Source organism: Piliocolobus tephrosceles, chromosome 14, assembly GCF_002776525.5.
Source record: "Piliocolobus tephrosceles isolate RC106 chromosome 14, ASM277652v3, whole genome shotgun sequence".
Lineage (NCBI taxonomy): Eukaryota > Metazoa > Chordata > Mammalia > Primates > Cercopithecidae > Piliocolobus > Piliocolobus tephrosceles.
Window position 1 is genome coordinate 78,455,722 of NC_045447.1, and position 23,188 is coordinate 78,478,909.

At 38.2% G+C, this 23,188-nt stretch overlaps 1 protein-coding gene across 2 annotated transcripts in view; it reads left to right on the plus strand.

The window, feature by feature from the left end:
* GLIS3 (GLIS family zinc finger 3) overlaps positions 1-23,188 on the plus strand; it is a 481,604-nt gene that overhangs the window by 347,243 nt on the left and 111,173 nt on the right. For both annotated transcript variants that reach the window (XM_023213188.3, XM_023213189.2), the window contains one exon: positions 21,603-21,764. In XM_023213188.3, coding sequence (XP_023068956.1) covers positions 21,603-21,764 — 162 coding nt within the window. The remainder of the gene's footprint in view (positions 1-21,602; positions 21,765-23,188) is intronic.

A 23,188-nucleotide genomic window follows, 5' to 3' on the forward strand; every position in this document is an offset into this window, starting at 1 on the left:
AGAGAAGCCCATTAAGAATCTTGGAATAGCAGAATGGAGGGGGGAGAATGAGGAGATTTATAGGTACATCAGTCTGACTCCAACCCCAACTAGCATTACTTGTGGGCATTATTGCTTAACTTCTTTGAGTCTTGATCTCTTTATTAGTAAAATAACTCTAATGATTCATGACTTTTTTTGAAAAAAGAATTAACTTAGGAAACTTTTATGAAAGCGTCTGGCCCACGGCATAGCACATGCATACTAGACGCTCAATAAAAATGGTGCATTTTTCTCCTCCTCTCATCTTCAAAAAGCCTTATTGTTATTATACATGTGGGAGGAAAAGCTCCTGAAGACTCATGAAAACTCTGAATTGTGCAGTTGTTCACTTAAGGGCTTGGTAGTCATATATGGCAGACATTTACCTCCAAAATATGTTTCCAGGGAACTGAGAGAGTGGAAGGCAATGTTGGAACATTCTGGTGGAAAGTCAATCAGGGGTTAGGATTACCAAAGGAGCCACAGCTTTCCATTACCAATCAGCTTTTCATAAAGAGCTTTAAGAGTGTGACGTTTGCTGCCACTGAATTCCCTCACTGAAGATGTGATTTATTAACCATGATAATCTCTTTGTTTGGGGTGTTGTTTGCCAGTCCCATGAAGCTCCCTGATTTGAAACATGGGCATTTCAGGCAGAGCATTTTGCACAGCCTTGCAATGTCTATGGTGTGTGTCTTTGTGTGAATCTGAGCAGGTGATATAAATGCCTAATTTTTTCAGACAAAAGGAAAAACATGAAAAAGCCCTTTCCTTTGTGCATCTGAGATGGACTGGGAATGACAATGAGAGAAACCTCACCAAGAAGTCTCTGTTGGTGCTAACATTTCTTTGTCTGTTTTCCAGAGTCATGGTATATGTATGTGCCTAATAGCGAAGTTTTAAATGTGGCTTCTATTTAAAATCGCTGTTCTCTAGTGTTGCCTCTGGGGTGAGGATCTAATTTTCTATGTCAGTACTGCCCTGGTGGTATATCCTTAGGGCTGCTTGATAAGTCCCTTGGTTGACAAGTCTGCAATATGCAAATCCCATCTCGTGGTTCATCTTGCAACTCCCTGTAGTTTGAGTCTTTGTTCCTCCTGCACACGCAGGCTCAGTGCCTTCTCCTCACTGCCACCTCAATAGCAACTTTTAAAATCTTCTTTTAAATGTGCTAATTATAAAGGTGAAAGCAAAGACATTAATTGGCTAGGCAGCCAAACTGGGGAAGTGTTATTCAATCCAAATACATTGATTACTGCATAAACAAGAACAGGTTTAATGTGTAGGCAGTGTAAAACACTCTCAGGAAAGGGCTCCAAACCCACTGCTTGATGATTATTTTATCCTGCTTTTCCATTTGAGACCCCTAGGCCACACCTTCAAAGAAATAACAGATATATACTGTAGATAGGGAGCCACTTTGAGATTTTCTTCCCATTCCGCCGCACTGTGGGAGGCAGGTGGCTTAGAGGCCTAGTAAAGATTTTTCAGGTTTTAGTTGCAACTGCTTATGCCATGCTGCGAGTTCCAGGGCAAGTTCTCAAGGATGGAGCTCTTAGACGATTTGCCAGGGAAGATATGGGGGCTTAATCAGCTTGTGACTGCAAGTGTAGATTGTTCTTATTACTGATGTACCTGAGAGTTGAGGCAGAAGCCTGCCCTTTTAGGGGAGCTCTCATCATGTCAGTGAAGCTGCAAAAGAAAAAAGCCAGATAAAGACGAAACATCCAAAGTCATTACAGCCTGATCAACTGAGATCGTTTCTGTAATGAAATTACTGTTTGAGGATTATTCAAAGTTGGCACATGGAAGGAGTTACTTCAGTAATGAAAGGAGGAAGAAAATACAACTGGTCTGTGAGATCAAAACGGAAAAAAAAAAAAAAAAAAAAAAAAAGCAACCCTGCATGCAACGTCTTTTGGTGTACTCTAAAGCTAGGGGTTAGATCCAGTGTGTTGAGTTACTTAAGAATGGGCTGAGAATCAGAGCGATGTCTCCAAGCCCTTTGGCTTCCTGGGAAAGGCCTTTATTTGATGGGCCAAAAATATTCTGCTTGAGGATTGGGTCTCCACAGAATTAGACAAAGGGCATCAAACCCCGTTCCATGGTGATCTGAAGGCTTCTGTCCAGGACATTTCTGTTAATTTGGATACCATCTATAGTCTCAAACTCATGGCGGTCGGTTGTAACATTTTAATAGCCAGCCTGGGTTTTTGGCAGGCTTTTGTTTAGTTCATTTTTCTCGAAGCTTGAGACTTGAGAAACTGAAATTTGAGAGCATTGCCGTGTCTTGGAACTGAAAATATAAAACCTATTGGAGGTGATTTTTTTTTTCTTTCAACTGGTACGCTAAAGAATGAAAGTCAACTTTTATAAATGACCATTAGGTAATGTAGTAGCCACAACAGTTTTTTCTCATGGACAATGTAAGCAGGTAGTTTGACCACAGATGAAGAATTCTTTTCGTTTTTCTTCTTCTTTTTTTTTTTTTTTTTTTCTGAATCTGGAGAATGTCAATTGTGGTAGGAAATACTTATGGGAGCAGTCTATGGTATGATCCTAGTCAATCACTTGTATGTATATACTACTTCTTTCAGGTGCCCATCTTTCCCCATAGCTGTCATTAAAGGGAGACTTCTCATTGCTGATTATACTGACACTATTTTCCCCCAGATTTTTCCTATTTATGGTCTTTTAGGCAAGTCAACTTATGAAGATTTCTGAAGAGCTTTGTGTATTATTCAGTCACTAGGTGAACAGTCTATTCTTAACTATAATTTCTCAATTATTACTCTCTATGGCTTTTGAATCCCTAAATTAATTAATTTAGGAGAGAAAATTAATCTGACATTTTGCTACTTGTCATGCTTAGTTCTTTACAACCCTGTTTGGTGAGAATCTGTTCCAAGATCCTGGAAGCATCTTGGCTATTTCCTGTTCTTTAATCCAACGCCAACCATAACTACTGCTCCTGACCCCTTTTTCATCGGTATGATGTTTTTAGGTTTGTAAAATATCATCTATAATATCTCTTGTGGTGTCACAGCAGCCTCTTGAAGCAGGCCATCCTCAGGGTCAGAAATTCCTTCTCAGGCACCATGACACCTCCATCCTGTCTGCCAAGGAACTCAAGTTCAGGGATTTTTTATTTCTCTTTCTCTCTTTCAATAAATAAACAAATAGATAGAAAAGATCTGAAGCTGAGTTGAGAAACTGTCTTACTTTTTTCTTTAAGCACAATTTGACCTTCAGCTTTCAATTTAAAACCTAACAGAGATAGGCAGAACACCACGTGTGTCTTCACGGGTACAGTGACTAAAGATGGGAAGGCCTGACTCATGCTGGCCGTCTTCCCTGACTACTACCCTGGGAGGCCATGCGTTTGCAACATCTCTCTGATTTACAGCTCTGTTCCCCAGGTTGTCTTCATTTGGCACAGCCACTAACTCTAGCCTGTGCTGTCTCTCCGCAGCCTGTCCCCTTGTCCTCTCTACGTCGTGAATTCCCTTGCTTTTGCAGAACTTCTGCTCACCAGGTGGGGCCTTTTGAGCTTTCGCATCTCTCTTTTATTTATTTATTTTTACCCACCAGCTTATTCCATGTGCACCATTGTCTGAATTGTCACGCATTTTGGATTTAATTCCAGATCGTCAAAGGCATGTTTTCAGCTGAACAAACCAAATGAAGTAAAAAGCTTCATCCTCTTTTACTTTATTCTCATTACCCATCCCAGCGGGGAGGATGAGTAAAGAATGCATCCTCTAGATCCTGAAAGAATTTCTAATATTCGTTCTTTCTCCATAAGATACAGAGCTTAATCCTTCCTTTAGACATTTTCTTTTTTTCTAAATAAACAGGGCCTAATTGGAAAAAGCTGAGAGAGCTAAGCAGAAAAGAATAGAAAACATTTACTGAGCTTGGAAGTGCATATTGAATACTGCAGGAAATTTGCATATGGATTACTTGGTGAAAAAATAGAAACATTCTCAGCCCATTAGTTACTGTGATGGACTCCCACTGAGTAAAATCCAAGTACTTTTGCCTTGTTTTCTCCAACTGTTCTTTTCTGTAATCATTTCTCTTTAACCACGGGGCAGCTATTCTGTTACTGCACTTTGTACTAAGGAAAAGACAACACAGAGAATGTAGCTGTGCCTAGAATGTGAGCAGACTGGCTCTGATTTAATCCTCCAGTGAACATTGTACCATTATTTCTAAGCTTTGGCAGGAGGGTTGCCTCTGTATCGAGGAGCTTCTAGGTCACATTTGCAGCTCTACAGTTGTGTTAATTGACAAACCATAGATTTCTCCCTGGTGCCTCAGTTTCTCCAAATGCAAAAAGAAAGGTAATTTTTAGCACCATTAATAGAGATGGAAAAAAATCAATGAATATTTATAAAAGTAAATTGAGACCCTGGAATATAAAATCCCACAGAAATTCAAAGCATAATTAAGGTAGGGAGAACAGATTAGTGTTAAATATATGTGTGAAACACATTTTACATTTCCTTCCAACAAAGGCTGAATTTAATTTACTCCAAGTGAGGGGGAGAAAAAAGGGAAAAAAAAGTGGTATTGTGAATTAGGATTCTAAATTTGGATTCTGATATGTTGATTGGTATACTACAGACATAAAGCCACATGTTTACTTTTTCAGCAAATGCATGTGTGTGTATGCGTTTGTGTGTGTGTGTCTGTGTCTGTGTCTGTGTGTATGTAAGGTGGAGAAGATATATATATATATATATATATAGAGAGAGAGAGAGAGAGCAAATCTAATTATCATTGGCAATATTCCTCCAGGAGAGGCAACAAGTACTAACAAAAGAATTGTTATCAAAAATATGTTTTCAACGGCTTACTTTTAATCCATTGAAAAGTCATTAAACATACATTATCAGCTCTTTGCATTGTGATATGAGGCAAGACCATTTGTACAAAGAAATATTCAGATATTGCCTGCAGAAAACATCTGTATTACTGTGTCATTGTTTGAAGAAACAACTCAAACCCTCACTTTACAAGGGGGAATCACTGAATATTAAGAGATATGGAAATTGGTGTAAAGATCAAAATATTGATATCCATCAGCCCATTTTAGTCTATCCACAATAGCTTAGAAACTGTTGGAAAGAATGATCTGTACAATATTGATCACATAAGTGGAAAGAAATCCTCAGAGATAAAGGAGACCTTCTGTACATTATAAATACTTAAGTGCTGCATATATAACAATTTCTCAAAAAAACAACAAAACAAGGCAAATATTCTCAAAAGATTCTACCATAAAAAGAATACCCTATTGAAAATCCAAGTTCATTTTTTTCCATGCCTGATTCCCTTAATACAAGTGAATCTTTCATTGAGGTACTAAAGATATGGCTAAATTTTCTGGTGAGAGGCAGAATTTATCAGACAATATGTGTAGTGCAGATCCCTCAAATCTCAGAAAAAAACAAGAAGTGGTGACTTGGCTCTTCAACAGCCCAAGAATACATCTTTATGAATATCTGAACCAGGAACTGCCTAGGTTGCAATCACAATGTGATTTTTTTTTTAAATGAAAAATAAATAAGATTTGCATAAGGGGAAAGCTGGGTTGGGATTGTCAGTTAGCTCCCCCAGGATCTTGCCAAACAAAGTGTGGCCTGAAGACCAGCTGCATCAGCATCGGTTGGGAGTTTTTTTAGACATGTAGCATCCAGACCCCATCCCAGACGTACTGAATCGGAGTCTGCTTTATAAGGAACTCCCAAGGAGATTAAAGTCCTAAGAAGCACTGCACGAGGATACCATTTAGTGTATTATTGTTTCAGATATTATGTGTTGTTTCCATACAAAAATTACCTGATAAAGTCTCAGTAAATGACTTTTGATCATTGAATAAATGAAGATCCAAAGGGTAGCTTTGACATTTGGATAATCTGACCCATTATTACTCATCAATCCCAGAATTTGTGATTTTCGTGCATTGAGCACCTGGCAAGTTCCAGGCACTGTGACAGCCTCTGGAAATAGATGAACAAAATAGATGCAGAACCCAGGAGTGCTGTTAAGCAGATGAGTACTGAAATTTGTACTTAATGGCAGATAGGTAAAGAATTAGAAAGGAAAAATACAGTGTGCAAAGAAGGTGCAAATTGAGTGAGCCTGGCCAGGTCCAGTCTGGAGCATCAGAGAGTGCCAGGGTTCCCCTGGGTGGTGGTGCCTCTGGGCGGCTTCTGGTTCAAATGGGTCACAAGTAAGCAGAAGAGCAAAGAGGTGGATTACGATTTCCCAGTAGTAAGGTGACCAAAAAGTAAACCTATGTCAGTGAACTAACTTTTTTCTCCCTAAACAAATACTTTATTAGCCATATGATTTTATTTTTGAGATATCAAAAGCTTACATGGTTTGCTCAAATTAGAAAAATAACAAACACCAGAAGTCCAGGGAGTATGCAAACAGAAGCGTAAATAGGCATTTTTTTTCCAGATCTGCCTTGTGAATTGTCATTCTCCAGATTATCTTGGCCTGGGGGAACCTGTGGCTAGGCAGTTTCTGGTTTCCCCTCTCTCTCTCTCACCACGGTTGTCTACAAGTTCAGTCAGTGTGCCAGTGATCAGCTGGATCCCAGATCTGTCTTTACTGTGTCTTCAGCTAACCTCAAATCATCCAGAAAGGCCAGGGTGTGTGTGCGTGCGTGCGTGTGTGTGTGTTCATACTTCTTCCTCTCTTTCTGTCTCTCCTCTTTTCCCTGTTGAGGTTGCTTTTCCATCTCAGTCATTTCAAGTTCGAATTTGATTTGCATTTCTAAACTGCTAATTATACCAATTACTTGCAATGCTTCTGCATTCCAAAAAGAAGCCTGAAACTGACCCCTTTTATTAAAGTCAGTGTCAGCTCACCCTGAAATTTAGAACCATAGAGTACAGGTCCCTTTTTTTACTTTTTATTTTTTATTTTTTCTTATAAATATATTTTTCAAAAGGCCAGCTGCCAGTGGTCTGTTTTTCAGGTCTCAAATGCTCATGTTTCTCTATAGTCCAGCATACATTCTTTAACTAAATACTACTCTTGAAAGATCAAAAGGAGTACTCCCTGCTTTCATTTTGTTCTTGGCTGTAGCTCATGGATGGCTTGCTTTTTTTTTTTCTTTCTTAATTTACAAAAAGCTTTCTTTCCTTCAGAAGAAAAAGAAGTGGCTCTGTGGATCATAAAGAGATCATTAGCGTTTACTAATACAGTATGTTCTTAAGTTGCTTTACTACCACGTCTTTTCAGTATTATTTACTGAGAAGCTGAAATAATTGGGCTTTGAATTTTTAGATTACTATAAAGCAAGACCTATTGTCACTTATTGCTGGGTGTAATTGCACCATATGTATTTAGTGAAGCTATTTATTCATCTCCCTGGTGGATAGCTCTGTCAAAATGAGTTGGGATATTTCTGTGTGTGCAGTTAGAATCTAGAAAACATGCATTTCTTGTAGAACTTAGAAATTATAGAGGGCTTCACAAACTTTTTTGTTTGTTTTGTCTCCAGACCTGAAGGTCTGCTCTGTAAGTTTGTGTCATCTTTTATTATTCCCCATTGTTAGAATAAGCACTGTTCCTGTGAATTTATGGTTATTCTGAGCAGATTTTAAGCCCTAAAAGCATAGTTTCAAAAAGAGAAAGAAAGAGAGGAAGGGAGGAGAAGTGAAGAAGAAAGCATTTTAATATGAATAACTTGCATTTTAATGGAGAAGTTACTTGTCCACTATTCAAGGCATCTGCATTGGATGCTTACTGCACATGCTGCTGCATCATGAAAAGGGACAAGCCTGGTTCCTGTCCTAATGGACTCACATCCCATGAGGATGCTATAAGGATGTATAGGTGAGATATCGAACATAACCACTGGGACAGAGAATGCTTTTCTGAAAAAGAAATATTTCAACTAAGCTGTAAATAATGCCTAGGATTTAACCAGGCAAATAAGAGGAAAACATTTTTCTGGGCAAAGGAAATAACATGTGCAAATGCCCTGAGGTGAGAAGGGGCATGGCGCCCTTGAGAAACTGAGCTGAGGGAGCAAAGGGAAGTGGAGGAGAGATGAGGATGAGGCTGGAGAAGTAGGCGGAGCCACATCAAGCAAGACTTATGAGCCATGGAGAGGCTTTGGACTATCTGAAAACTGGTGGGAAATCTTTGAAGAATTCTGCACAAAAGAGGAACATTATTAGATTTCTAGTTTTCGAAAGTGACTCCAGCTTCAGTGTGACACTAGATGGTGGGTAAGGACAAGAGTGGATGGGGGAGACCTATTAGGAGATCATTGAAGTAGACCAGGTGGGATGCCATAGTGGCTTAGCCTAGGGAAAGTCAGATATTGATGGAGAGAAGTATTCATGTTTGAGAGATGGTTGCAGACTTGGAGATTAGAGGCAGGTATGTGGGAGAGGGAAATGTAAAGAATGACTTGTAGGTTTTGGGGCTGAACTGCTGGGTGAATAAAGAGCAGGCAGTGAAGACTCTGGGGGAAAAGGTCATTGTTAAGTGTTGGAATATGTACTTCTGAGATGCCTGTGAGCCCTCAGTGTAGAGATACTGAATAGGCAGTAGGGCTTGGGGTTCAGAGGAGAGGTCTAGGCCAAGTTTAACAATGGAACAGTCAATAGCCATGTGTCTTCTGATATGATGCAGATTGGATTCTTATATCCACCAGTGGAAAATAGCAAAATGAACTATTTTTCTCTTTCTCGAGGAATTTTGCCTCAAAGAGAATTGAAAGTGCTACAACAAATATTTAGGCAAATATTCCATTGATTTATCATTTTTCCAGGAAAAGACAGTTTGTTGAGCACCTAATATGTATTAGGCACCTGTTAGATTATGGGAACTTCTAAAACATCTTTCTTTTTTCCATAGGTAAAGTTACTTTAAAGAAAAACTAAGCTAAGTATGCACCTAAGAAGGGCCAAGTTTTGTTACTGTTGGTAAATTGGTAGTAATTCTCAGGATCCTGTGTTTGATAAAATGAAAAGGGATCTTTCTGTAAGATATTTCATTGTTTGGCTGAATGTACAATCTTGTAGGTTCTTCTAGAATTGCCATGTTGACTCTTTTATGCCAGGTATCACTTTGCATTTTTTTCTCAGCAGCCCAGGCTTCTGAGTGGCTCACAGATGTATACCATATTTGTTTTTATTTGAGAAGTATAGTTAGTTAAAAAGGAAGATTGTGCCAAGAACATAAGCCTCACAGTACTTTCTCATCATTGCTAATGGTTTAACTCTGTGCTCAGATTTTGATGAGAATGATTAGTGTAATTTAAGATAGTTGGTCTTTGTGAATTTAAATTATTAATATATTTTACTTTGTAAGAGAAAAAAAGAGAACAACTGGATTCCTTCTAAGACATGTTTCTTTTCTTATGTCCTTGACCTCTTGAAAAATAACATTCCTTTGGAGTTACATGGAGGGAATACTTGGTTAAATAACTGAGCCAAAAGGCCATGATCCTAGTTGAGGCTCTTCACTTACTAGCTGTGTGACTTTGGCAAGTCACTTAACCTCTCTACGTCTCAATTTCCTTCACTTGTAAAATGGGAACAATAAAATAGTAGACAATTTGAATACATATGGATGTTGATGATAATGGCTCACATTTATTGAGAATTTACTATGTGCTAAATACTTTCCAGCCAAAATTGTTGGCTCTGTAAGATGGCAAAGAGATAAAATAAAGGAAGAAACATATCATGGAAACAACTCATTTTACTAATTCTTTTACTTTTTATGGAAATAATAAACAATAGTACTTTAAATTCAATGCAAAGGCCAACTACTCTAAATAATTAGACCCATATTCTCATCAAATTTAAACTGAGATGAAATGTTTTCATCTACCCTAGACTTGACAATTTTAAGCAGAATTTTTCATAGATCTGTTATTCTTGTGATCATTGGAGTCAAGTTCCAGAGAGGGGATGGAAGGTGTATTAAGTAGAACAGTCAGGGAGATTGAGGTTACAATTCTGAGCCAAGGTATTTTTCGTAAGAATTATAGGGATCAAAGTGCAGTGCATGCATAACAGTGATTGAATAACTGTGAGTGTGGGTCTTAAGACTTAAAAGGTCATCAATAGAAAGAGTTAATGGATTTAATACAGTTTCTTACCCATGAGTGAACATATAGGATGAAGGGCATGTAGGAAGAAGGGGTAAAATATGAGAGAGATTTCCTCATCAACCAAAAGAGAAAGACATTCAGAAATGGGATAGAGTAGTTTAAAATCAGGACAAGAAAAGAGAAGAGCAAGTGGAAAGAATGAAGGGTTTTCTGAGTCCCTGCTGTGTGTCAGCTAGGCTTGTGATGGGAAAGCTATGCAGAAAAGTTCCACCTTGAAAGAAAAGAAACTGGAGGTGACGCATTTTAGAAGCAAGTGAGTGGTTTTGATGAACCAGTGTGGGTTGTCACAAAAGATTGTCAATCCTAGGACTATGGAGCTGCAGTGAAGGCATCACTCTGAGATCACCCCTTTGTAATGGCCGCCAGGGCTAATGCAAGGTTTTGAGTTCCATTATTTTCATATCTCTTTCTTTTTTAGGCAGCCAGTCACAGATGATTTTTAACAAGAAGTATAGGATTTATATTTAAGAAGTGCATAGTGGAAATCGATGGCTTTTTGTTGAGAAAAGCACAGTGTCAGGAAAATATCCCTGCCACTCTCTTTCCCCCTGTCACAGTGGTGGAAATTTTACATTTGAAAGTGAAAAGGCTTAAGATATAATTTTTTAATCCCGTCTTTCCTGCCCACTTGCATCTCTTCCAAAGCTTGTCAGGGCCAGATCTGGAATAGCAAGAGCCATTAAAAATTTGGCATCTTGCACTCCGTTTTTTGGAATAAACTCAGTGTGGGCCAATTTATGGTAAATTATTCTCTTCGTGTGTGAATTTCCTTTTCTCTCTTGGCAAATTCATGCTTGCTTCTACACCCCTGCACACAGATCTTAAACACACACATTTATTACAGAATCTGTGTGGGATATGTGTGCAAGTGTTAAAGTGTGTGCCCATGGCTGTACCCATAAATGCATATGCACATATTTGCACCTATATGCCTATATGATAAGCAAATTGACTTAAACAGTTTGTCTTGGAGGTTTGTGTTGCTGTATGTATGTTAGCATACATTCTGTTGCAACCCGCAAACAGTTTCTCAGTCAAGAGATGACAGAATTCAGCAATCATTTTGGGAAACACCATAGTAAATAAATATATTGCTTAGTTCTGTTAAACCAAGCATGCCAATTCTTAATAAAACTGAAGGCAAGCAGTGGCAATTCTCATCTTTGCAGTCAAAGACAATTAATTACTGGGCAGCCAAGTGCATTGCCAACAGGGAAGACAGAGCCAAGGCTTTGCTTCAGCCCATGTGCTTTGAACACAAACCCTGTAGCCAAGCATAGTTATAACCTGGGACACAGGATTGGAGTCTCTGCCTCCCATTCTGAGAGGTTGGCTATAGGATGGTTGACAGAGGCATGGCATCATGGGAAAGTGCTTGACCTGCTGTGTGGGGACACTTGACTCAGGGTAATTCAGGGCAAGGTCGAAAGATCTTTTTTCTTTGCATGAGAAACTCTGATGAGAGGCTCTTTCCTGGCATATTTGACAGCATATTAGCTCAGCTTTTAAAGGGCAATTTAAAAGTTTCTTTTCCTTTATGTATGAAGAAGGCACACATTTGTGTGCCCTGAATTATTGCTAATAACATGTTCCCAATAGATCTGTGTGTTTAGCTCAGATTTGGAAAAGGGAGTGGTAGGAAAACAGCTCACTTACTTCACCAGTGTTGCTACAAATTTCTCAGAATATCAATAAAGAAGTAAATGCTTCACATTCACAAAAAACACAACCATATGTTGTTATTAGTATTTTTCCTCGCATGGTTAAATATTAAAATAATTAAAGATACATTTTACAGTAGTTCTATAGGACATTAAAATTCAGCATCTAAAACCTATAAATATATTTTATAAAAGCTTTTGCAGTGTTGACCATTTGATGTCATCATGAGCAGTAACTAACCCTACCTAATTAAAAGGCCTTAATGAGCTTACTGCACAAGAAAGTCTAGGAAATCAATATACTTTCTTACAAAGAGTTCATTCTCTCCATTTTCCTTAGCATTTATTTAGCAAATAATCTACAATCACTTGCCAAGTATATGCCAAGCCCTGTACCTAGTGCTGGCAACAAAAGTATTAATAAGACTCAGTACCTTGTCCTTATAAAGCTCACAGCCTAGTAGGGGGAACAAACAATCCAATTACTATATTTCCAAGTGTTAGCAAGGCAGTAGGCAAAGCATGGTGGGTATCTGTGGGCACTGATCTGTTGTGCCTTGGCAGAAGCCTAAAGGAAGGCTTCCCAGAGGTGGTGGCACCAAGCTAAAGGGTCAGTAGGATGTTACCAGGCACAGGAAGTAGAATACGCAAAAGTGAGAGGCAAAGAGCAACATGCTGCTTAATTAGGGAACTGCAGCTTGGCTGGCCTGGAGCCCAGATAGGAGATATGGGGGGATAGGTAAGAGGGGACAGGCCTGATCACATATATGCTAAGCCATAGATCTCATACTTTCTTCCTCCCCCTTCCCTTCTTTGACCTGTAGTGTCTCTTTCTCTCTGTTTTTTGTTTTCTACTTCTTATTTCGTTTTGCTTAATTTGTTGTCTTTTACTTCATCTTTCCCTATCTGACTTCTGAAAGTTGAAAATGTGGCACATATACACCATGGAATACTATGCAGCCATAAAAAAGGATGAGTTTGCGTCCTTTGTAGAGACATGGATGCAGCTGGAAACCATCATTCTTAGCAAACTATCACAAGAAGAGAAAACCAAACACCGCATGTTCTCACTCATAGGTGGGAACTGAACAATGAGCTCACTTGGACTCGGGAAGGGGAACATCACACACTGGGGCCTATCATGGGGAGGGGGGAGGGGGGAGGGATTGCATTGGGGAGTTATACCTGATATAAATGATGAATTGATGGGTGCTGACGAGTTGATGGGTGCAGCACACCAACATGGCACATGTATACATATGTAACCTGCACGTTATGCACATGTACCCTAGAACTTAAAGTATAATAAAAAAAAAAAAAAAAAAGAAAGTATATTTCTGAGGCAGATGATTTGGAGAAACAAAAGTTATAGAGAATGTTTCTGACTTTTTTAAATACAAAAATATTGCCTAAAATTGAAAGGATTGAATTATCCAAACTTCTCTTGGTTTCCTCACCTCTGCAATAGTCATCTCATTTTTATATATATAAAATAATATGGGGGTATTGGAGCAAGCAGGGTCAGATTCCAAATTTATTCTGCATGTATATCTATCTCCTGCAACACATTATGAGCGCAGGAAAGGTGAGATGAAAACCAATGTTACTTTTGCAGAGCCTAATGAAGTACTCATTGTGCGAGAAACTCAATATGTGCATGGTCTGCATGGAGGAGGTCACTTGGTATACTGCTGTACTTAGAGTTTGAAATAATTATTTTCTTTAATATAGAGTAGTAAAACATCTGAGCACTGCTTTTATTTGTATGCTTTATACTTCATAGAAGTATTATGCTTATATATTATAGATACATGTACATGGATTATACCTGGCTACATGGTGATCAGAAACACAGGTACACAGAAAAATAAATACTTTGGTTGCTTTTAGCTGTTTCTACGGTTTGACTATGATACCTGGAGTTCATATGTTGAAAATTTGGTCCCCCTGTATGTATCAGTGCTGAGAGGTGGGCCTTAAAAAGTGGTTGGATTGTTAAGAGGAATTAATGCTGCTCCCGTGAGCCTGGGCTAATTGTCACAGGAGTGAGTGAGTTCTCACTCTAGTGGGACTGCATTAGTTGTCTCCAAAGCAGGCTGTTGTAAAGTGAGGTCACCTCTTGTGTTCCACCCCCTTTTCTCACATGCCAACTTCCCCTTTGGCTTCTCTGCCATGATATGACACAGTATGAAAGCCCTCAGCAAATGCTGCTGCCATGCCCTCGGAATTCTCAGTCTTCTGAACTGTGAGTTAAATAAACCTCTATTTTTTATAAATTACCCAGTCTGTGGTATTCAGTTCTAGCAACAGAAGATGGACTAAGATAGGTATGTTTATGCAGAGCCAATTACATAGCCATAAAACGTATTTGCTCTACTGGCATGTTATCAAATGCATTTTTTGTTGTTTGTCAACCCCTGAAGTATACATGCTCTTGTGGATATGTATTCACAGATTGAATGAAATCAATACTAATAAACAACAGCAGCAACAAAAACTTATTGTTGTGTTTACATAACCTCCAGACAACCAGTTTTCATTATTTACCCACTCACAGAAATAATTATTCACTTGAAATTGTAGTTTTCTGGCATTGTATTGGTATAGCATGAATAATACATGATACCTTATATGTGTAGAATAGCTAGAGAGGGCCATATGATATGTCTTAAGTATCAGTGTTGCACTGTGAATATTCTTTTTCCAGTCATGGTATAATACCCATGATGAGGTTCCATTTGTCCTCAGATCCTTTCAATTGTTACAAACCAGACACTTGATAATTTCCACAAAAATTTAATATGGTTCAAATGTTGTAACAAGAATAACATATTTCTCTCTACATTGTCTTGTGGCTTCTTGAAAAGTTTTTTTCATTTTCATTTTTTAAGTTGAACTCTCATTAAATTTGCTACCTCATTTCAAAGACTCTTTTAGGAATCAGCTGCTTACTCATGACCCAAATGTTAAAAAGCAACATATTCCTTTAAACCAATAAGAAACGTGTATGTACTGTCCATTTCAGTAAACCTTGTTTTATACAGATTTCTTCATCAAAAATAAGCAGCACAAGAAGGCAGGAAGTTGTATTTATGAGCTAGTTAATAGGCCCATTTTGTACACCAGAATAATAAGGAAAAACATAGTAATTTGAATCTCTTTATTACAGTTTAGGAAAACATTACAGAAAGAGTTTGATATTAATTCTACAAAAATGTTAATAATTCCAGATAATCTGGGTAAATGAGGACTGTAGGCCACTTCAGAATGCCAGATGCCAGATGACTGGCACGCACTCAGTGAGTGATTGACTCATTGAGACCAAAGTGTCACAGCCTTTTCTCCCCTCCTCCTGCCCCAGCCAAACCTAGGGTCAGGGAAATTTTGAAGATTGTTGTAGGAAATGCAAGTGCAAATCTGTTTAGATACTTGGAAACTTTGGAAACTCAGTTTGGGTTACACTGATTCCCCTGAAGTTAAGAGGACTCTCAAATTAACCAGGGACAACCTTATCACAACTTTAAATAAATTTCCAGTGAGGCTGTTATTACTCTGGGTAGAACCTTTGAAATGTTATAAAATCAGGTATTACCTTTTACCAAACCAAAGGGAAACCCAGTAACTCCTGAGTACAATGCTCTGTTAAGGACAAGAGGGTGATTTGACTGCAACATGAGTAAAATCACAAAGCAAGAATATATAGGGGCATGTTCTCTGTCCCCATTGTGGAGTTATTAGTCTGAACAAAACAAGGAGCAGGAGGAATTCCCTGTTATTCCACACAATCGATTCGTGAATTAGATACTTTTTAAAAGCCTCAAAACATTTGAATGATTTTCTTTTTCTCCCTTATGTAGCACTTTCTACAAACTGATGTAAATATTAAGATTTGCTAGAGCATCTAGTACTATTAAGAATGCACTGGAAGTAGAAACCAGAGTGGCATGAAGTGACCTGTATGTCCAAATGTGAAGTCCGCAGAAGGAGAAACAAAATCCGATGGCCTCAGTGTGCTTCTGCAGTCTTTCTTGTGATTCTTGGTCCTTCTTTTCTGACTTTTCTTCTACTTTTTTTTTCCCCCTGTTATCTTCCCACTTAAATTTTAAAATTAGATTTAACTGTTTCACAACCTAAGATGTGAAACTGCCACAGTTTGGTTCTTTCTTTTCTTCTTTTATTTATTTTCTAGTTCTTTTGTTTATTTTACTTCTTCTTTTTAAAATCCCACCAAACTGTGCCTTTTTGAGATTAGGGTGACCTAATGATCCCTAGACTGTTGCTCCTCAAAGTGTAACCTTCAAACATTCACCATTTAGAAGTATCACCTGGGAGATTGTTAGAAATGCAGGATCTCAGGTCCCACCTAGCCCTAGTGAGGCAGAGCCTGTATTTTAACAAGTCTCCCAGGTGAAGCTGGGAAGCAGTGGTCTAGAAAGAAGCTTCCAGAACTAAATCCCAGCTGAATTCATGTGTCAAATTTCTCACCTTTCCTCAAGTGTGTAAGGTGGCCCTTTGACCATCTTTTTCTGAGTCACAGAAGTCATCTTTCATTTACAGCTTTTGAAGGTACATGCTTGATTCAAGTGGACTTGAACTCTTGGACTTATTGTGGAAGTCCCTTTGACAGTACCTGCAGGATTAGAAATATTTGCTGATCCTCCTGCCCATGCATTTCTTCTCTGTTATCTTTGGGCTGTATGTGGAGATGTGAACTGGCATATACTTCATCAGTCAGTTCTTGCTGTGTATCTTAGCATCAGCCATCACTAATGGGATTAATTGGTCTTAATTGACAGAATTGTGAAAGTGTGTACCTCCCAGAGTCGTAAACACTAAGCCTTAATTCAAATCAAATGTATATTTTAAAAAGCATGTCCGGCATCATAGACTCCTTTCTGTTTGGGTTTAGTTGACATTAGCAATGGTATGGAAACCTGATCAGGAAAGGTTTGCTGTTATTACTGCTTTGAATATGAACTTATGCTTCTCAGCACTCTAAGTAGCTGATTAGGGGAGGGAGTAATATTCTACTTAATTATTGGTTACACATATGGAATAAATCCTATTTTAATGGTGTCTAATGAGCCTTTCATTTTTAGAACCTTACACAAAAGCCTCTAATAGAAAGGGAAAGTAATATTTCAAAGGTCATCTTAATGCCACTTAATGTCAACAATCCGTAATCAAGCCAATATATATAGATGGTGATTACAGTCCAGCTACAATTCTTTAAATATAAAATAATCTAAATTAGCAAAGTGGTACAAGCTAAGGTTCTTTAGGTTTGCAATAACTTAAACTTTCTAATTAAAGTTTGTTGCTTGAAAACAGCCTCAGAGTTAAAGAAATCCATCTCAGAGTGAGGCTTCATTCAATGCAGTGTTTTCAAGACCCATGAGTGTAAGTTCTATCACTTAACAGTTTCATGCACCGTTCCCATATGTGTCCGCAAAGCCACTGAAATGTGCAAACAGAAAATGATGGCTCCCCTTCTGTGCTTTTTCTCAACAAGGGAATGTAATGGGCAGAAGTATGGGATGTTTTATTGGTCAGGAGGCCACCAAGGGAACTTGGGGGCACACCTATTTCAGAACCAGACATCTGCCTAGTGGCAGATTAAAAAGTTGGGAATTTAAAGAGTCTCCAGTAAGAGATGGAGATTCTGAGATTTTGTCCTTTTTGCCCCGCTCTGGAATGGAGATGACTTTTCCATCCTAGGGTGGTCGCTGCTACACTAGTCCATATGACCCTTGTCTGAATTAGAAATGGGTAAATTCTGCAAAATGCTTCACTTTTATCACAAGATTTTCATCAATAAATGAACAGTGATCACAGTATGAATGGCATTCCCTAACTCACCTGCTCACACTGTAGTAGTGTTCATCAGAATATCAGAAACTTCTGGAGGGCTTGTTAGCAGTCAGATGACTGGACCTCACTCCCAGCATTCTGATTCTATAGGTCTGGGGTCAGAGAATGTGTAGATCTGACACTTTCCCAGGTGCAGCCAATGTTGCTGGTCTAGGGACCCCGTATTTGAGAAACAATCCTCAGGGGTGCATCAGTATGTAACCTGCCCAGTCATACACATTGACCTTGCTTTCATGCACATAGGGCTTACTCAGTATTTGCTGGGAAAAAATAATGCTATTTAGATAAAATTACTAACATAGGGGAAATTTTCTAGCAAGGAGCTTGGTATGCTGAATGCACACCAGGCCCCTTTTCCACCACTCTTGCTCCCCACACTGTCACCCTGCATTTGCCTCCCTTGTGCTCTATTCAGCCACCTTCTCTTTCCCCCTTGGATTCTGAGAGTTTGCTTGTTGGTTAGTGTTTCTCTTGTTTTCCTGTTCATAGTCTGTTTTTGAACCTCAGGCAAACTCTGGCCTGATCATTCAGTCATGTGTCACTGAGTCCTGGGCTCATGGTTCTATAGTTTGTCCAGGAAGCAGAAGATCTGAAAATAGGATATTGTTCAATTTGGGTAGGAGTTGTCCAGTGGCAGTGACACAAGCAGTCAGTTAATGATTTGGACCTTGGATCTCAGGATGGGCTTGGACTTTAGGAACCTCGATGAGAAAGCATCTGGCCAAACCCAAGGAAACACTCCTAATGTTCCATGCTTCCCTAAGCGTAGATGTCAGTTTACAAGGTGAGACTTGCTTCCTCATTAAAGATTTGGAAAACATGAAAAAAATAAGAAAGATAAAAGGCATCCATTTGCCCAAACAGTCAAAGAATCTAATTTTGGTATATTTTATAACAGTCTTTTATAAGCCTACCTAAATGTTGTTTTATTTTTAATGCATTTGCATTTAATTGAACTTATAAATCTAGGGGTAAAACTGCCTGAGGGAGGGGAAATTCTTGTGATGAATTACAGGGCTGTTCCCATAATAAATGATAATGATTCAGGATAAAATTGTTTGCTTTCAAGTTTCATCCAGACACCATTAGAGAAATGAATAGCACCTCCTTTCTCTTTCGGCAGAATTGTCAATGTGACAAGTTCATTCAGGTGTGGTGCCCTGCACACTCCTGTGAGGAGCTGGATATTTGGTGCCTCACCAAGGCATTTATTAATCCTTTAGTGTGTGATTTTACTGGTCTTGGGTTCTATGGTTCCTGCAAGTGAATTCTTCAACAAGAGTGAGTTGGGGGTGTATGTTATGAGCCCCTGACTACATGAAATTGCCTTTCTTCTTCTGCCTTTATTCATACAACATAATGAGGTCAAACCCTTCATTCATAAACTTTTCCCCTGAGAATACTGTAATGCTATTCTATTGTCTTCTGCCCTTTCTTGTTACAGAGGAAACATCATCTGATATCAACTGGATTTTGATTATTTTACAGATAATCTTTTTGTTGTAATTTTCAGTCTGGGTGCCTATATTTTCCTCTGTCCTTGCTATTTGAAAATGGTCAGGATGTTCTGAGATATTGTTCATTTTGCACTGATTTGCTTGGAATCCAGTAAGCCCTTTGGTCTTTGATTATTGCTTCTGTTAAGAGTAATAACAGCAATGAGTTGAGTTTTAACTGAATATTTAAGTGGACATTTAACTGGAAAGACTTGGAAATGGTATTCTTACATATAGTTTATGTCTTATCAAGTGAACAGTTTGAATTAGTCAGGGACATGTCTTGGATCCTTCTAATCTCTCTATGGTAGAACTACGGATGTTGTTTTATCCTGTACTCACAGAAACCTCATTAATCTTATTCTAAAGTAGTTATCCACTCTCATCCTGGTGCTGAAACAATGCAGCTTTCTCTCAGACCAAGATCTGAGGCGACTGTGGAACAGAGTGGATATGGGGCCTACTCAGGTTTGGGTACGTGCCCCTGGAGCTGGCCCCAAAATGGAATCCACCCTACAAAAGAGCCTTGCTAGGAACTAGGCTACAGACTTGGCGTGTCTAAAACCGCAAGCTCATTTCAGACCTAAGTGTGGTCCACCAGGTGATTCCAAGTCAAATAAACTGAGCTCCAAGAGTTTTCTCTGAGTCATCATTCAAAGAGAACCCTAAAAACAGAGGTTTGGTCAGCAGAGGCCTCTTAGCTATGAGTTGGGGCTTAATTTTTTAGCCCCTTTATTCTTAAATTTGAGAGTCACTTGAAAAGCTGCAGAAATGAGCCCCTTAACTCCTCTCTCCCTCTAGTGACGTTTCCTTTCACTCCGCTGAAAAAGTAGTTGGCTTCGTCAGCATTCATCTTCTGCTCAGGCTAAATTTATTTTTATGTGAAATAGAAATCAGGAAAACACCAAAATTATTTTAAGCAAAATATCAAAATTGAAATAAACCAACATATGTCTGTGAAACATGTATAACTCTCAATCAAAAATAAGTACAACTTTCATAAATTTCTTAAAATACTCCAGCATGCAAAATCTGGACAACTTAAATAGATGGAGTTATGACATGTTTAATTATTTTTTTTTACTTAGTTCATCCTTTACTTAAAGATGAGAATTCAATTAACCAAAACCTGGCTGGCTCTAGATCATTCTGTTGTGAACAATGTCCTCTACCATCTATTATCGTAAGTAAGAGAGCCAAAGAGTTTTATAAAACTTCTTGCAGCAAGGTTAACTTATACCTGCTAATTTTGAATGGGAACCATCTGGAACTTACCTTCCTTTCGTACACACCCTCACCCCACTGCATTTCTCTATAAGAAGTGAGGCTTCTTAATTGCTTTAAATGTATTATGCTTCATTCCAGTAGGTTTTCCATATTTCTCCGTTTCCCTTCCAGTGAGAACTCAAATGGGATTAAAACTGTCTAAGTAACATAAATATTCTGGGACTTAGCATCGAAGAGAGAATTAAAAGATAAATCCCCATCTTACCTTTATGCTTCATTTATAGGCTTTCTCTAACACATTTTCTTTATTAGATTGTTACTTCAAGGATTGGAATCAGTTTGACCTTATTAATAGTAGCTGATATTTTGCCCTCAGAAGACATTGAATAAATATTACTGTCAATAAATACTATTGACAAACCAGTGACACATTTATTGAAATCTTAAGTCTTTTATCTTTTTTTCCTCATGAATTAGATAACAAAATGTCTAAAAGTAAAAAAAAAGATTAAAGTATTTATTTGGAAAATGATTTCGCACTATTTAGCTTCCTTTATAAAAGTGTGTTAAAAACTTTATCTCCTTAGCCTTGTCATTACCATATACGTTAACATGGTCACTCTTTTGAGGGTTGGAAAAACTTACAAATATAGTTAAGGAAATGTATGATCATATTGATCTAGTGCACGCATGTCTTTTTCATCCTGGACTCTCAGATCTTCAATTCTCCTTTTTCTCATCTATCACTCTGATTTTTTCTTATTAATTTATTAGTTGTCAGAAAGTTTCTTCTTTTCCAGTTCCTTCAATTTAGACCAATTTGGAAATGGAAAAGTGTGTTAATTTTTAATAAATCTTTAAGACACACATTACTATATTTTTATTAACAGAGCCAGATGGCTCACAGTGAATTTTCTCTGACATAAGTAATCACAGAAATCAGTTTGGGACCCAAATCTGGTACAGAAAGTGACATGTATATTCAGTGGAAAAATGCAGTTCACGTAAACATTTGGATATTTTTAGGAGCAATATTTATTAATGTTTGGATTTGATTTTACTTTACCATTTTCACCAAAGTACAAACTAAGGACATTTTCTTTTTCCTGTCCCCCAGACTCAAATATCCAGGGTTCTTCTCAACAACCAAAAATTGTTTTCTTTTTGCAGTTTGAAGGTTGCAAGAAGGCCTTTTCAAGACTTGAAAATCTCAAGATCCACTTGCGGAGCCACACAGGCGAGAAGCCGTATTTGTGCCAGCATCCGGGTTGTCAGAAGGCCTTCAGTAACTCCAGTGACCGCGCCAAACACCAGCGGACGCATCTGGACACTGTAAGAATGGCAGGAGCTTTCCAATTTCCAACCCAGAACCTGGTGTGAGGAAGTGCCTGCTTGATAGTGGGCTGGTGAAGTGTTTGCTTTATGGTCTGCAGGTTACAGGGACAATGCCAAGGGTAGCAGTGGAGCCTGGTAAAAGGCCAGATGGGGCCCTATTTGGCTGTTCCATTTTTCTGTAGTAGCAGGTTATTCTAAATATTACAACCTCCTGGGACAAAAGGGTGACTTGGTCACCGCTGTGTACAAAGCAAAAGCAGTTTAGGGGCTGTCATGTAGTGGATTTTAGTACAGAGAGTGATCAGTAGAGACGGCATTAAAATCAGTATTCAGATATCAAGTTGGTAATGTATGCTATTGCTAGGAATATGAAGCAGTTTTTGTTTGTTTTTCTTTGTTTTTTTTTCTACCCTGGTTCTTTTCCTCTTGACATAGAACTTTGCGGCTGGAATGATTTTCAAGAGTGAATTTGGCCCTTTGCTTTAGAAACCACCTGGTGTTTTCACCTTCAGCTGATCTAAGAAGAAACAGCGAATCTTTCCCAAGAGTTCAGTTTCCTCATGCTTTCTATCTGTTAACAGCCGCATATTCTTTGACATCAACCCTATGAGAACAATTGATTTTCATTATTGCACCCTTAACTCCGTTAATGCTACAACATTTTGCTCATTCCCAAATGCCTTTTCTATGATTCTTGTCTTTTATTTTCTCAATTACGTTGATAGCCCTCCTTTGCATTTCCCAGGTTTTGATGCCATTTTCCTTATACTAGGCCAGGTAGACTCTATGTAATTTCACTTTGCTTAACAAAGCCATCAGGATAAGTGTATTATACACATCATAGATCTCTTATCCCACATTCTTGCAAATAATGTATTCATGACAGTACTTTTTCGGTGTTAAAATTCTGATGTCTATTATTAAACTACACTAGAGTTTGAATTTTGAAAAGATACTGTTATTTCTACACACCTCATACATATTTAAGATCCTTCTGATGTTATAGTTGACATATTTATTAAATTTTATATTAGTCTCTATTAGTCATATTCATAGAAGTCATTTTAGCTATATGTCACATAACCTTTCTAAACAGAATTATCCCTGAATATGCATAAATGTGATGGTTTGCCTAGTAAATATCTCAAATATAGTTAGAGCAGCATGGGTGTAGGATGGACCCAGTTTCTACTCTACCTGAACTCAGTGATTTTAGGGCCAATAAAATAGAATACTATGAATAAATGTGGTGAATAGTGGGATTTTTCTAAGTAGAAAAAGAAAAAAAAGAATAAATTGTGTTAAAATGCCCTATTTTGTTGTGTCTAAAATGCTCTTGGTGGAATCAAACAAATTTTCCAATTTGTCATTAATCTTTATCATGGAAGAATGAACATTTATGAGACAAGATTGTCTTGAGA